At 46.5% G+C, this 16490-nt stretch overlaps 1 protein-coding gene across 1 annotated transcript in view; it reads left to right on the top strand.

The window, feature by feature from the left end:
* Positions 1 to 613: 613 nt before the first annotated feature.
* The window catches only part of DYNC2LI1 (dynein cytoplasmic 2 light intermediate chain 1), a 352340-nt gene continuing 336463 nt past the window's right edge, over positions 614 to 16490 (top strand). Inside the window, exon 1 of the mRNA XM_078647108.1 lies at positions 614 to 753. Within this exon, the coding sequence (XP_078503234.1) occupies positions 740 to 753 (14 nt within the window). The 5' untranslated portion in view covers positions 614 to 739. The remainder of the gene's footprint in view (positions 754 to 16490) is intronic.

The raw sequence follows: 16490 nt of genomic DNA, 5'->3' as shown, positions 1-16490 counted from the left end.
CACAGTCTGACTCATAACAGACTCAGATGCAGGGGTGAAGAGCACAGGGGAGGCTGTAGTAATGGTGGCAGGCTTCCTGCTGGAGCTATGCCCTACCTGTCTATGACCTACAGGAAACGCAAGCCATTCTGTTAATTTTCTGGCTCGCCCACGTCTATTAAACAGTTGACGGGTGTTTTTTTTCCTTGGCGCCTACCCAGGCACTAATCGCTCATTCGGATGTATTTTAATGTCAAGAGGAGTTAAAAAAAATGTGTAATTGAGAAGGCTACACTAAATGCAAGTAAGTAGGCATAAAGTCAGCCGGGAGCGCTGAAATCTAATCCGATACCTTCCTTTGCCGGCTCACCCAGACTGACAGGGAAATAAATGCTCCTCACATAGAGCCAAGCTTTCTGCGCATCTAATAAAGAACAACAAACTGCTCACAACTAAAATAAACATTGTAACAAACCACTTCGGGACTCGCAAGAAAGATCCAATAGCCAAAGAACTAGCAGCTTTAATCCCAGCCAATCCGACGAGAAGAAGCAGAGAACCAATCTAAAAGCACCACACTTTCTCCGCCCCTGATAGAATACGTGACCACTTTTTTGATTGGTTACGAGTGCCAGCGTAAACTGCTGTGGCTCTCTTCGATATAGGCAATTTTGCATGCGCGCTGACAGACTGACGTACAGCTTGCACAGAATCACTCGGTGTTACGTTCGTTACCTTGGTGATTGCGTACCGGAAGAAGATGCCTAGGGGCAGGTACAGTATATTTTCTTTCCCCAGCCACTCGCTCCATTGCAAGTTATTGTCGCGTATTCGTCCTGATTATTACTTTTTGTTACATATCCAGTACTTATTAGATCCCAGATGTTGGATTGCATATTGGTGTAACCGGAGTCCCTCCAACCTGCTTATCCTCGCAAATCTCAAGTGATAACAGCACACAAATCCTTAACGACCGTTTTTGAGTTCCCTCAGCGGACCCTGCCGGTGCCCGCTTTTTTCTTCCAAGGTTTCAGCATTCCTTTTGCTACACAGTGGTGGGATGCTAGTGTATAATACAACATTTTCTAGCTTACGGGTCAAAAATTGTTAATTCTATTATTGACACGGAGGCGAGGATTATGCTTCGCTTTTTTTAATGACATTTACAGCAGCCAATAAAATCTTTGAACTACATAACCCAACAGGCATAACATGCCATTTCTCCACCAATCATCACGCCTTTTAAGGCATATAACGCAGTTCCCACAACCATCGTCCTCTTTCTTTGCGAACTATACACATGAATAATCAACTTCAAACTTCGGGTCGTTCCACTGCCCGTCTTCAACAGAACCTCCAACGGGAAAATCCTTAGAAAATCCTTAGAGTGCCTCAAAGCCAGATCTCAAGCTTAGCCGCATTCTTCTAGTCTCCTTGCTCTCCGCACCTGAAAAGAAACCAAAGCCATAATATCTCTTGCCTCCAATATTTCACCCATAATGGGTGGCTATCTGTAACATCACACCATCATAAGTGATAACAGTCATTAACCATAATATAACACACAAGTATTGAACGTTTCATCACAACATTACGTTGGGTGGGATCATCATCGCCTCTGTGTCCTTAATAGAATTGAAAATTCTTGACTCGTAAGTTAGAAAACTTTGTATTCTATGTCAGGAAACAGAGGCCTCAGATTATGCTAGTTTAAAGTTTTTCCACCACATTTGATGCCACATCCACAATAGGTTTATGATGAAATGTTTTAAACCTTGAGTCTGACGACCAATTTGCCGCAGTGATAATGTCCTCTGAACGAGAACCAGTCATGAAGGCTTTAGATGCCATAGCCCCTCTCACAGAGTAAGCTCCAAATACAGAGACGTTAATACCGGCCTCCCTAAGTAGCCATCTGACCCATCTGGTCAAAGGCGCTGAAGAGATTGGGCGAAAAGATTTCTGAAGGGAAATTAACAATTGTCCTGATACATCATACATAAATTCACGGGTACAACCTTTGTGACATTTCAAGCATTGGATAACACATAGTTTACTATGATGTGGGAAGGCAGGATAACTCACACATTTTGAATTTGTCTTAGTTCGTTTACAAATTTGAAAGAAACTCCTGAGGGATTAAATGCTCTACCTGTTAAATCCAAGGCCCGTACATCTGAGACACGGCTACAGAAAATAAGGCATAATAACAAGGTGAGCTTAGCTGACAACTGTTTCTGTGAGAGTCCCTCATTCTATGGCCAACTTCAGATGAAACGAAGTACATCTACATCCCAAAGGGTAGAATATTTGGACTTTGGGGGTCTCACCAGTCTGATGCCTCTCAAGAGCTTACACATCAAGGGGTGTTCCTCAACCGGTTTCCCCTCAACATGGGGATGCCCGCCAAAACAGCAGAACGTAAGTCATTGACTGTCCTATATGCCCTTCCTTGACTGGCGATATCTGAAAGAAAATTTACGATTATATGCATACTGGATCCCATGGGATCCACCTGCCTTTCAGTACACCAACAAACCCTTCTACGCCAAGCTGATTCTTAGCGTTCGTGCGTAGTGGGAGCCCAAGATTGTGACAGACAAAAATGCATCCTACGAAACTCCTGGCACTTGCCAACGTCTCCGGAAAGTCTACACGCCATGAGGGACAACTGATCCCGCATCGCTAATGGGTGTGGACCACCCATCGGGTATTGTAGTATTCCTGGGAACGAGAGCAGACGTACTGGGGGAGCACAGGTCAGAGTTAACGTCATTGGGAACCATGATTGTGCGATCCAATAAGGAGTAATCAATATTAACTCCGCTCCCTGTCTGCTGACTTGTGCTAACACTCTCTGGATCATGACGAAGAGGGGAACGGCATAGAGCGTGCCCGTCGTCCAAGATTGAAGGAATCTATCCGAATTGAGTGCCTGAGGGTCCGGCCTCCAACTGTAAAACTGAGGCAACTGAGTGTTTAATCGGGATGCAAAGAGATTTATTGTGCATGGATCCCACTTCTGATTCAGTTGCTGAAAGACTCTGGGATGCAGTCTCCAGTCACTGGAGTCCCGAAGAAAATGAGAATTCCAATCTGCCACTACATTGGAGCTGCCCAGAATATATTCTGCAGTGACCGAGATCTGATGCTGAAGGCAATAATGCCAGAAATCATTGGCTATTTCCGCCAATAGCCGAGACCTCATGCCCCCCAACCGGTTGATGTACCGTACTGCCGAGACATTGTCCACCCGCAGCAGAATACAACAACACGTTTTCTGTGGGGAAAGAGTCCGGATCCCGCCAAAAGCTCCAAACAATTTATGTGCAATTTCAGTTCCTCTGGAGATCATCTGCCCTCCCCCCCACCTGTCTCCACTGGCCCGCATCGGGCTCCCCAGCCCCACCGACTGGCGCCCGATTCTATCACCACCTCTGGATTCGGAGCAAAAATGGCCTTGCCATTCCAGGCATCCATGTGCTCCAACCACCAGGAGATTTCCGTCCTGGCTTCCGAGGGTAGGAGGATTTGCTCTGAGTAACTCAAGCCCTTGCTCAAGTGTATGATCTTCAGTCATTTTAAGGCCCGGTAATGCAGTGAACCCGGAAAAAATCACCTGGATGGATGGGGCTAACAGGCCTACTAGGCGAGCTCATATCCTCAAGGATATAGTCGGAGAGGCAAGGGCCCATCACAATTCCTTCTTGATCAAAATCCTCTTTTTCAGAGGTAGTAAGAGGTGCGTCAGTACCACTTAGAACCCCAGGAACTCAATTGATTGGGACGGAATCAGAATCGACTTGTCCAAGTTGATGACGAAGCCCAAGTCCTGAAGGAGTTGGATCGTCCAGGATAAATGGAGTAGGACTATTTCTGTGGGTTGCGCCATGATCAGGACATCGTCAAGATAAATAATCAACCTCACTCCTCTCTCTCGCAGATATTGTACTACTGGTTTGAGCAACTTGGTGATGCACCAAGGGGCGGAAGAAAGGTCGAAGGGCATGGCTACAAATTCAAACCACCGATGACGCCATTGAAACGAGAGGAATCTCCGATGAGGAGGAAAGATTGGAACCAAAAAGTATGGGTCTTTCAGATCTAGATGCACAATCCAGCCTTTTTCTAATAACAAGTCCCCCAACAAGTGTATGCCCTTCATTTTGAAATGGCAATATACCATCCAGGAATTGAATTGCTTGAGATTCACACTAGGTGGAATCACTGATCTTTCTTTGGCATTAGAAAAAACATGCTTCATATGGCCCTCAAAATCACTTGGGGACGTTTTTACACCCGGCACCCGCACCACACTTCCCCATCACTACATTGTTAGCCCCGGAATTTCCAATGGCGAATGCTTTGTTGCCGGAAAGGGATGAGGTAGATGTAGAGACACGCTGCCCTGCATTGAGTATTATGTCCTGGAACGTGAGAGGGCTGGGGGACAAGGTTAAACGGGGGTTGGTCCTTACCGCAATCAGAAGACAGAAACCCACGATAGCGTTGCTACAAGAAACGCATTTAACAGGGGGTACGGTTAAAGCCTTAGACAGACGAGGATACAAGATGGTAGTCCATTCAGACTTCACGTCGGGATCCAGGGGGACCGGTATCCTGATGCAGAAAAACACAAGTTTTATCCCCCTACTTACAAAAACTGATGACCAAGGCTGTTTTGCAGCCCTTCAGGGGCAGTGGGAGGGGAAACTACTTAACCTGGTTTCAGTGTACATCCCACCAGCACCACACTCAGTACAACTCCCTAAATTGGGTGACTTTATTCTGACCCTCCCTGATGGGGACGTTATCCTGGGAGGGGATTTCAATGCGATTCTAGACACCCAACTCGACAGGTTCCCCATACCGACCCCCACGGGAGGAATCCCCCGCCTCCAACAATTCTTAACCGCATGCGTGCGGGCGGAATTCCGCCCGTACGCTGGGATTTACTCATTCCCATGTTTCATGACGAGCTGGGCTCGTCATGAGCGTGCGAGGAGGCTACCTCATGACGAGCCCAGCTCGTCATGAGCGTCGAAGGGGTTAACAGCCTTCGGCCTGACGGATATTTGGAGGCACCTCCACCCCAGCGCCAAACAATACACCTTTCACTCTACAGCACATGGGAGTCTGTCGAGAATTGACCACTTTTTGACTCTGGGGGACGGTCTCCAACAGATAGATACAATGATAATTCACCCGAGAGGGATCTCAGATCACTCCCCGCTTACACTTACACTCTCCTCACGGACACGAACGCACAGGCGCATGTACCCCATACAGGCCACCTACCTCAAGATTCCACAAGTCCGTAAAGCTCTCAAAAAGGCAACGACAAGGTACTTCGCTGAAAATGTAAACTCAGTAAGCTCCGCCGAGGTACTGTGGGAGGCATATAAGACGGTCCTGCGGGGGGAAGCCATACGCACGATCACAGGCTACCGGCGCGAACGTTCTCGGGAACTAGATGGAATAGACCTGACTTTGCAGGAATTAACGAAGGTACACGAACTGGGCCCCACTCCTTCCACTCTACACGCACTGACTCTGCAACAACAGCTTTACAATGACCACCTACGTATGCATGTTAAGAGGTGTCTGAATGACACCCAGACCAAGATCTATGAGGTGGGTGATAAGGCCGGGAAACTACTGGCATGGCTTGACAAACGGGAAGGAAATTCTAGGGGAATCCCACGTCTAAGGGACAACTATGGAACGTTACATACTGACCCAGAACAAATTGTGGAGTTGCTAGCGGACCACTTTGAACAGGTATATACCCCTGACCGTATAATCACCCCGGAAATGGCCAGAGAGGTGGTAGCGCCGATCGAGGTCCAAACATTGTCCTCGGAGGTGTCCGGTGAACTAGAGGCCGATATCACCGCGGAAGAAATCCAGTTGGCTATTCGTGCCTTGAACCCGGGTAAGGCTATGGGGCCTAACGGGATACCGGTGGAATGGTATCAAGCACTACAGGAGACTCTCAGTCCATTTCTGCTGGGAATGTTTAAAGAATGTCAGGAAAATGGCACACTCCCGCCAGACCAGAGAGTAGCGACTATAGTGACTATCCCCAAACCGGGCAAACCGCCGGATGACTGTTCATCGTAGCGCCCCATCTCACTGCTCAACGCAGAAGCAAAAATACTCGCCAAACTTCTGGCGATGAGACTCCTGCCCCATTTGTCCTCTCTGATACACCCGGACCAATCAGGGTTCATGCCACACAGAAACACTGCGCTGAATTTGCGACGCCTACACGGGGTACTGGCCAGAGCGGACTCAATACCGTCCCAGGCAGTGATATTAGCCCTGGATGCCAAGATGGCGTTTGACCTGGTGGAATGGCCGTACTTGTTTGAGGCACTGTCCCGCCTGGGATTTGGTCCCCGATTTATTGCATGGGTCAGACTGTTATATGCTGACCCGGTGGCAAGAGTAGTAGCCAATGGCCATACCTCGCGAATGTTCCCGCTGGGAAGAGGCATGAGACAGGGATGTCCCCTCTCCCCCTTGCTATTTGCGATCTCGCTGGAACCACTCGCCACGCTCATTAGGACCTCCCCTTTGCTTAAGGGCATCTGCTGGAGGGAGGGCTGGGAGGATCGGCTGTCACTGTACGCAGACGATATGCTGATCTACCTAACTAATCCCGAAGATGGAGTGCCAGCCCTATTACAGCTCTGCGACGCTCATGGCAAGATTTCGGGATACACCCTGAATTGGAATAAATCGGAACTTTATGTTCTGAGGGGGCAGTCACCAGCCCTCGACTTGAATTGTCCTCTACGGATGGCAGGCTCATCGTTCAAGTATTTAGGCATTCACATCACTAGGGACCCCGCAGAATTCGTTGACAAAAATCTGAAACCCCACTTAGATAGGCTCAGGCGTGATGTCAAGTTCTGGTCGGAACTTCCACTAACGCTCCTGGGACGAGCTGCACTTTACAAGATGATGGCTCTGCCCAGATTTTTGTATGTCCTAGAAAACACGCCTTACCCGATGGCCCCTAAATTCTTTCAGACAGTCGCAGCGTTGGTCTCCAACCTCCTATGGGGGACCCACCCTGCTCGCATCGCCCAAGCAAAACTACATAGAGGTTGGTTTGAGGGTGGCATTGCTCTACCCAGCCTAAAGCTTTACTACTGGGCGGCGCACCTTAAGCCCATCAACCACTGGCTTCACGCTTCACAAGGCGAGCCAGCCTTTCAGGCTGACAGGGGACAACTGGGCATGGTCAACATGTTGAATCCGCTATATGACCGCCGTAAAATTCGCACTTTGGTGGGACCCACCAGGTTAACGGTCACAATCTGGTACACAGCGACCGCTGCCTTGGGCTGGAAAGGGAAAATCACCAAGTTAACTCCACTGTGGGACTCTCGAGTCCTCGGGCACCTACGAAATAGCAAAGGATTTTCCCAGTGGGACACTATAGGGATCTCCACGGTGGGAGATCTTTGGGAAAAGGGAGGGGTAATACCCTTCAACAGACTGAAAGAACTGTATGATCTCAGTGAGAGGGAATTGTATAGATACGTCCAGATCAGACATGCTTTACTAGCTGTTCTGCCCGCGGACACCGACCTGCCTGAAGCGTCCCCACTGGAGGATCGCCTTCTTACAGAATTCATGGTCGAGCGCGCAACATCCCTCACCTATCGCAAACTAATAAACAATTTCCCAGACCCTACATTGACGTTAAAGATAAAGTGGGAGGAAGACACTAGCGAGATGGATGAACACGAATGGAATGAGGCGCTGGCGTCGCCTAGAGAGGTAGGCATCTCTGCGAGATTACGGCTGGTACAATTGAAAATACTGCATAGGGTATACTACACTAGAACAATGCTACACCGCATCCACAGGATAGAGCACCCTTACTGCCTTCGTGGGTGTGGGGAAGAGGGTACATTCTTCCATACTATATGGGACTGCCCCAGAATCCAAGAATACTGGACACAGATACTTCGCACGATCTCACAGACATTGGAAACTACACTGTTGCCGGACCCGAAGAGGTGCCTTATTAATGTGTGGGAACCTACAGATATCTCCAGATTCGGACGGATTTGGGTTGCGGTGGGGTTGATGGTGGCGAAGAGAGATATTGCGCAGTGCTGGGGGGTGCCAGAAGTACCGACCAAGTCGCACTGGTGCGCAAATATGGATAAGGTGATGGTGACAGAAAGGGCGGTATATTCCAACCGTGCATGCCCGGGGAAGTGGAATAAGATCTGGTCTAAATGGAATGTGTATAGAGGTGAGATATGTGACCCATTGCCGGAGACTGAACTGGATGAATCAGACGAGGAAGGGGAGGAGTAACGTGTGGTGACAAACTCTGGGAGGGCAGGAGGGATGGGATTTAGAAGAGGAAACCCTTCCTAAGTGACCTTGCCAGGTTTCAGGGCCAGAAATGTACAAGATGACGAATTCAAGGCATGCATGTCTAGTTATAGACTAAACCCTTACAGGGATTACGGTACTAACGCCAGGTTCTAGCATGGGAAATCTAGAGAAGTTAAATATAGCTAATCACTAATCAAATGGAAATGACCACACCTGTGTTCCACACAGTTAATTTGTTTGTTTTCTTGGTTATAAAAATGGGAAATCAAAGACCACTTATTTTTTGTAAATTGCAATAAATGCCACACCCTGCCAATGAGACGCATGTACTGTATTCTGCAATGATGAATAACCCTTTGCATTCAATGTAATGTTATATTGTCGACTCGAATGCACCATAGCGGCCGGCCCACCGGGTTGTAGGCATTCCGCAGTGTACTGTACACGATGCAATAAAAGTTTTTGCTTCCCAAAAAAAAAAAAAAAAAAGAGAAGAAAAAACATGCTGACAAAACCGTGAGGATAAGGAGACGACTCTATGATCGCCTCTATTTTTTAATAGGCATCCTATCTCCCGTCTATGAAAGAGCTTTCTGTCAGGGAAAAATGAAGAGGTTGAGGTCTCCGCAGTTGCGCTGGGGAGGAATAAAACTCCAGTTGAAAACCCTGTACAGTCTGGAGTACCGAAGGGTCTTGTGTTAGTGTCTCCCAATTTTCAAGGAACAATGCAATTCATCCTCCCACCGACACCTCCCCGGCCTGAACCAGGCTTACCTGCATAAGAGGTGTCACCGACATTGTTGTTATTTTCCCCTTTGTAGCCACCACGATTCTGTCTGCCTCTCTAAACCCCTTTTGCGGGTGGGGTAGAAATTCGATCGGGTGGTGCCGCCATGACCTGTATTGTCGAAGCCTTTGGAGGCCTGGAAATTTCATCGGCCGGTCACTCGACTCCTGATGCGCCTGGCCCTTGTAAAAAGGCCACTATGAAAAACCTTCTTAATCAAAACCTGGGCCTTGTCCAGGGCCGTAAAGATGGCCACGTACTTTCCTAACTCTTTGATGAATTTATCGCCAAACAAGAGGCTATTAGCCGTCATGCCCGCTTCCTTGCTGGCCGTATCCGTAAACTGGGGATCCAATCTCATCAAGAACGATTTCCTGCGCTCGGTGGATAAGGCACAATTGGCAATCCCTAGAAAACACAAAGCTCTCTGAGCCCACTCTAAAATCTCTGTTGGATCAAGGGATGTGTTTAAATCCTTAGCCCTGACCGCTAAGTCAAGAATCTTGGTGAGAGGCCCGATACATCTAATAACTTATCTTGGCACCCCTTCCATGCCCTGTCTAACCCTTTCTTTGGGTCCTTCGAAATTTTTTAAGGAAGGTTGCCATGTTGGGGTCTAGCTCCGGGGTGTCCGTCACATTTTCTTGTAAGGAAGGTCTTGGACACTCTGACCTTAAAGTACTGGGCTCCTCGTGCTCAAACCCCTGCCTCATGTTCTCCTGCACATAGTGTGCCACCTCTGCACAGGGCACCATTTCCGTGGACCTCGGCTGAATGATGTTTTTTTGGATCAAATAATAGTTGTTTATTCGCTGTCTCTACTTCTACATTGTGTGATTTACACTTGCGAATTGCCGCATTACGAGGCTCTCAGTGTCCCTGTCTGATTCAAAAGTATAATGCGTGGAAGGACACAACTCCTCTGCCTCCCCTGTGGTAGAAAGAGAGGAATTGCCAAGGGAACTTGCAGGGAGCCATGGTCTTTAAGGACCGCTATTGCTACTTGAGCCAACACCTGCATGGAGGCATTCAATGAGGATCTTGTTGATGATTCTCCTAAGGAGGCACTCAATGCCCTTTCCCCATAGTTTTTTAATGGTTTAGGGAAAGGCTGTCACGCCCTAATTAATGCTCTTTTTACTGAATGTTGCACGTGGGAATCCAGGGCCTCTACAACCTGCTCCTCCATTTTGTGCTTGTGAGGCACCTCTTCACACTCAGCCTATTCATGGTAATTGGCATATCCATCCACCTCCTCGTCGTAGTACGCCATTGTTCATTAAAGGAGATATGGAGGAGTTTTCGGGGAAAGAGTAGCCCAGGGGTGAGTCTTTCAAAATAATACGGCTCGACTATCCCAGGCCTAAAGCCTCCAGTCAGCAGGCCCAGAGTGACCTAACACCTTCCCTCTAACCTACTTGTTATTACTGTGGAGGGAGCCACCCCTTTAATATTCCCTCCTAGGGCAGAGCCATACCACGTTTTTGCGCCCCGTCGGGCGTTCAGGGACTGAGGATGGATGGCAGTTGGTCGGATGGATGGCAGTTGGTCGCGCTGGCGCGAAGAGCCGATCAGAGAATAATGAGCTCCGATCGACTGCTCACGCACATGCACCGTTATTGGGAATGGAAACAGGGCTGCCTCCTCAAGTAGCGCGAGTCGTGCGTCCCGCCCCACCATTTCCTTAAAATCACTGAGTACCCTGTCCGCTGCTCAGCGGGTGTCTATCTGGCTCCCGTGAGCGCGGCGCTGCAATTATAAATCATACTGACCATATCCGTAATCAACAAAGAAAAACTAATTGTGCTTATCTCACTGCTGCAGCAGCAAAGAAAGAGGACAATGGTTTTGGGAACAGCGTTATATGCCTTAAAGGGCGTGATGATTGGTGGAGACATGGCATGCTATGCCTGGTGGGTTATGTAGTTCAATGTTTTTATTGGCTGCTGTAAACGTTTGTAAAGAAATGAGAAGCATAATCCGAAGCCTCTTTTTCCTGACATAGAATCTGTATTGTCCCAATTACTTACAGGTAATCTTCATTACTCTTAGTCCTACTCATCTTTGTCACAGTTATTATACAATGAGGTGAGACTCCACCTTCAGACAGAATTAACGCTGTGACACTTTTTTCAGGCAGCATTTTACTCTTGTCTAGTGCATAATTTGAATTGAGTCTCATCAGGTATTTATAATGGGCACAATTGAGTCATACATGCCAACATTTTAGAAGAGCAAAGCAGGAGATTACATTTTTTTTTTTTGAGAATGGACTTCCCCCATTGAATTCTATCAAACCAGGAGCAGTTCCAGGTGGGAAACATATAAAAGAAAGCAATTTTTAGTTAAAAAAATTGTGAATCTTCTGAATCGGACCTATTGGCATGCATGTTGAGTTGTGACTGAAGGCAGGGTGAGTTTCTCTCAGTGCCTGTCAGTGGGACCGAAGGTGTTCATAATACGTAGTCATCCAATCCCTGGCCTCTCTGCAAAGTGCACTCATCAATGGACACATCAGTTGTGATGCTATGCAATTGTATGGTTAGGGTGACATTCTATGAGAATTTCAGTGCGGATAATTTAAAGCCATGCCCTAATTTATATAGGCCCCTCCCCTTTCATGGCCCCCTGCACACATTTGTTTATCCTACTTAAAACCCTGAGTAGCCTTACGTAGAATCCTATTTAAATATCAAAACCTAATCAAAGGCAAGGAGGGAGAGTGGGAACGTTTTGTAATGATTGGGACGGGTAGGACTAAGAGTAATAAAGATTACCTGTAAGTAATCAGGGCATTACCTCTATGTCCCTCGTCTTAGTCATTACACCATGTATTATACCAAATCATATGCCTTTGATTTAAAAGATGACACTGCAACATCAGTATGCATACAACATATTCTTTATTCCACAGCCATGTGAAAATTAGAAATACGTTAATCCAACACTTGAGTACATCTTCACCAAAATTCAAGCCATAGTCAAGCACATTGTTAAGTCTCTAATGTCTGACAAAAGTAGAATTAGAGGACCATGTATCAGCCCTGCTAATCTCTTGAACAGAAACCCCTTGGAACTCAACCCAAGAGTAAGCAATGCTTCTAGTGGATCTGCCCTGAACTGATCCACCCAAAGAGGACCCTTGATTCTACTGCAAAATAGTAGTCTTCAAAAATCCACTCAAATTTGTTTTTGTCACTTTCCTTCCTTGTTCTGCTTGCCCAAAAGTCACAAACAGGTGATCTTATTTCTGGAAAGGTTGTGACCTGTTGAGATAAATCAAAAGAGTTCTCTTACCATTCAACAAGTGCAAAGAAATCTCCTCCCTATTAGAAGAAGAGTGAAAAAATAAACGAAGCATCACCTCCTGTGAATTGTGAAAAGCAGAGTTAACCTTGGGTAGAAAAGAAGGATCTGCCCTCAAAATCACCCCATACTTTTAAAACTTTAAGAAAGGTGGACTGCAAAGAAGAGCCAACAGTTCCCCAATCCTACAAGCAGGGGTGATGGCAACCAGAAAGACCACCTTGTAGGAAATTAATTTCAAGTTTACCTCCTCCAGAGGCCCAAAAGAAGGCAACTAAGGAGATTCAAGATCTGCCCAAAGATCCAAAGGAGGAGATGAAGATCGCAAGAAAGGTCTTGATATAGAAAAGCTTCTGAAAATTCTGCTGATTAATATATTTTCTACAATTCTAGTAATTTCTTCAATGCCCTAATAGCGAACCAATGTGACTTAAGCAAGGAAAGAGAAAGATTTAAGTGAAACCCTTCCACTGAGAACTGTTACACTTTGGAAAAGGGACACAACATAGCTGGGAAGGCATGCAAAGAACACCTTCTTATCAGAACTCTCCCAATACTTACAGTAAGATTTCAAGGTCTTAGTCAATCCACAAAACTAGGAGGAAGACCATGACTTAATAAAGGCATCCTTTTAACCTCCAAACCGACATCACCAGACTTTGAGAGGAAGGAATGATTACTGAAGAAGTACCCATGGAGGACAAATTGCTAGAATCAGGATTGGAAATCATGACCGCCTCCGCCAATATGGGACTTTCAGGCTTACATCCCCCTTCTCCTGCTGGATCTTTGCAAAGGCCTTGTTATCGGAGGAAAAGGCAGGGAAGTATACAGAAGTCTCTGGGGCCATCTCAGCAGCAGATATGTGGATTGCTGAGAGACTCAACAGGGTGGTCTGTACCCAAAGGCCTCTGCCCATTGCTACTTGATTCAAGGACCCTGACCTTGTTCTGCCCCGGTGATTAATGTATGCTATGGAGACCTTGTTGTCCGTTCTTGCTAATACAGCCTTCCAAAGAATGAGACCCTTGAATTTCAGAAGAGCCCTGAAGATAGACGTTTATTCCCTCCAGTTCGATGACTTCTTCTGTTCAAAGATGGACCCTTTCTCATGATATGATTAGTTTTTAATGGTTGCTGCCAGGTCAGTTCTGCTTGCATCCGTAATGAGAATTATCGACTGTTGAGGATGCATTTGCACACCTTTCTGAAGATTGTTCCTATTCAACCACCACATCAGATACAGCTTGACCTGGGAGTACAGGGGGATGGGAAAGTGGAAAGTTGAAGAATAAAAGGTATGTAGATGCCAAAGGAAAGGACGTAGATGAATATTACCTCAAGGTACCATGAAGAAACAAGCTGCCATGTGCCTTCTACCTCCATGTGTAGTCTGGCTGTAACCTCCTGATGTAAGCGAAGAATCCTGATCAAGTTCTGCAGACGTGTGATCCACTCTCCTGGAAGGAAGATCCTGCCCAAGTCTGTTCTGAAAATGACTCAGATTAACTTGACCTCCCTTGACACGGTCAACTGCCACTTTGAAATGTTAATAAAAAAGACCCAGCTTGAACATCTCTGAAATGTAAGGAGCATGATGTAACAAGTCACTCGGGTACGGGAAGTCTACAATTCCCATTAAGTGGAGATGCGCAATTATTGGAACCATCATCTTTGTAAAGACTATGTGAGCCAACTTGATCATGCAAGGGAGGACCATGAATTGTCACTGCTAACCCCAAACCGCAAAACGTAGAAAATTCCACTCCTTCTTTGCAATGAGAATGTGCAGATGAGCATCAATAAATCTCCATAACGTCTACCGTAATCATGAAACTTCAAGATGGGATCAAAGGCGAGATTCTCTGTAAAGCTTTGAATTGGATGTCTGGAATGAATTGGTGAAGATTCTACACATCTATTACCACTCAGTAACCGTTGGTTGCTTTCTACACCAGGAAAACTTGAGTAAATACCTATAACCCTGTCCAGATAGAACAGATTGCTCTTTTCTTCACAAGGGAGGCTAACCCCTCTCAAGGCCTGGTTCTTCTCTTGATTCTTGGGAATTGGTGTCTGGATGATCCCCAATGGAATGGGGGGTGGGCGGGGGGGGGTCGAAACTCGATGTGTTATCCTTCTCTGATGATTTTGAGAACCCATCTGTGGGATGTAATCCTTTTGCATTCGGAGAAAATTTTTATTATCCGACCTCCAACCACTAATTGAAGTTTGGAATTGGCTTTGTCAGCAATTCTGAGGCTTAGATCACGTGTCTTACCTTGAAATCTTGAAGACTAAGAAAATGATTGTCATCCAGAAGGTTGATGGAAGGATTTATATTTCGAAGATCTAGAAGACTATGTAGAAGCCTTTTTGAAGGATGAAGAATGCTTTCTTCCCTTGAACCGCTTATGGATTGTATCCCCCAACTACGCTCTGGATAGTTTGGATCCTTCAAACAGCATTCTAATGGTGGTGGATCTCTGCGCGGAATCAGTGTTCCAGTCTTTCAAGTTTAAGTTGTGTCTAGATGCAATTGAAGGGCCACTTGCTAAAGCGGAGGCTCGAACCACATCAAAATAAATATTCGATAGGAACTCTTTTTGGTTTTCCACACATTCCAGCAACGGAAAAGAGTCACTTCTGTCTTGAATACCCTGGAACAAGGCCTTAATCCGAAATAAAAGGCTGCACCGTATAAGCTCTGTAAATGCCCACCTATAAAGCCAGGTGAGAGCGAGAGAGGGCCCTCAGAAAGGAATCCCCTTACTTATCAGAAGAATCCTTTAGAATTTTTGCTTCAGCCATTGAAGATCTCCCAACAAAACTGGCTGCAATCTACATCAATACTGTCTGGGAGAATCTAATCCATTTGCTCCAGAGGATAAATCTTTGATATAACCCTGGGCAAAGAAATCTTCTCCGGATCCTGCCACTTCTGCTCTATCACCGCCAACACATGCCTGTGAATGGGCAAGCCTGAATTAGGGGGTCTCTGGACTTGACATAACAAAGAGTCCTGTGAGGAATAAGGTCTCTCCTCTTGAGAGAACCCCTGTTCTCTCTGATATGGGGCAAAATCTTCAGCAACTCTCTGGTGTTATAATTGGCCTTGCGCTCTGGAGGAGGACAGGGATCATTGCTATCTGAAGTAATGTCTGACGCAGAAGGAGACTTCCCACTTGCTTTTTAATCAGAAGGCTTCGTAGGATAATTCTTAAAATCTTTTAAATTCTCTAGCACAACTCTGCGTATTCTCTCCTCATTATCCTCCTCTCCCCCTCTCCTGTGCTTTTAGAAGAGGTAGAGGAATCCCACAACAATCAAGAGGATGAAGGAGGCCTGGAAAAATAAACATTATTTCTCTTCAAAGTGTGTTTTCCCATACTCCAGAAGGCTCTTCATGACGAGCCACTCCCACTCTTCAGGATCCAGGGGAGGACGCGACTGGAGCTAATACCACTGGCCAGCTCAGCAAGTCTCCCAATTATCCCTTGGTGGAGGGAAGGTAGTCTGACGAGCCCAGCAGGCGGCCCCTCCTCCACCCTAATCTTCTGTGTCCCTCTTCTTCGTTCTGTCAGAAGCAGAAAACACAAACAGGACGATTCAGCGTAAGGCTACCAATATATAACACCCAGGAGGGTGGGTAGGGCTTACCAAGAATTCTCCTGCGTTTATCTGTCTAGAGGTGAATTCTCATCCCAAGGTGTATGACTGTGACGAGGGACGTAGGGGTAATAGGTATTCATCCCAAATGCATTTCAGTAGTATGGACGTTACGGACCACAACTTTCTTGGACAGATAACAGGTGATCCCTGATCACCGTTTATTTATCACTGGCATGATGCCTTCACACTCTACTCAATTAGGCTGGCCCTCATAGAAGAACAATACATTCTCCTTCCTGTTGCTTTTATCATACTTTTGCCTGAATTCATGTGACAATTAATTTCTCGTCCTCCTGCCTGATTTGGTGCCTTTCCTTTGATCTGCTAGCCTCGGTGTGACAGGAGTCCCGAGGCCATCACTCACCCGTTGTTCTGTGGC

The sequence above is a fragment of the Lissotriton helveticus genome, chromosome 6, assembly GCF_964261635.1.
Source record: "Lissotriton helveticus chromosome 6, aLisHel1.1, whole genome shotgun sequence".
In the NCBI taxonomy this organism is placed as follows: Eukaryota; Metazoa; Chordata; class Amphibia; order Caudata; family Salamandridae; genus Lissotriton; species Lissotriton helveticus.
This window is presented reverse-complemented; position numbering and strand designations above follow the sequence as displayed.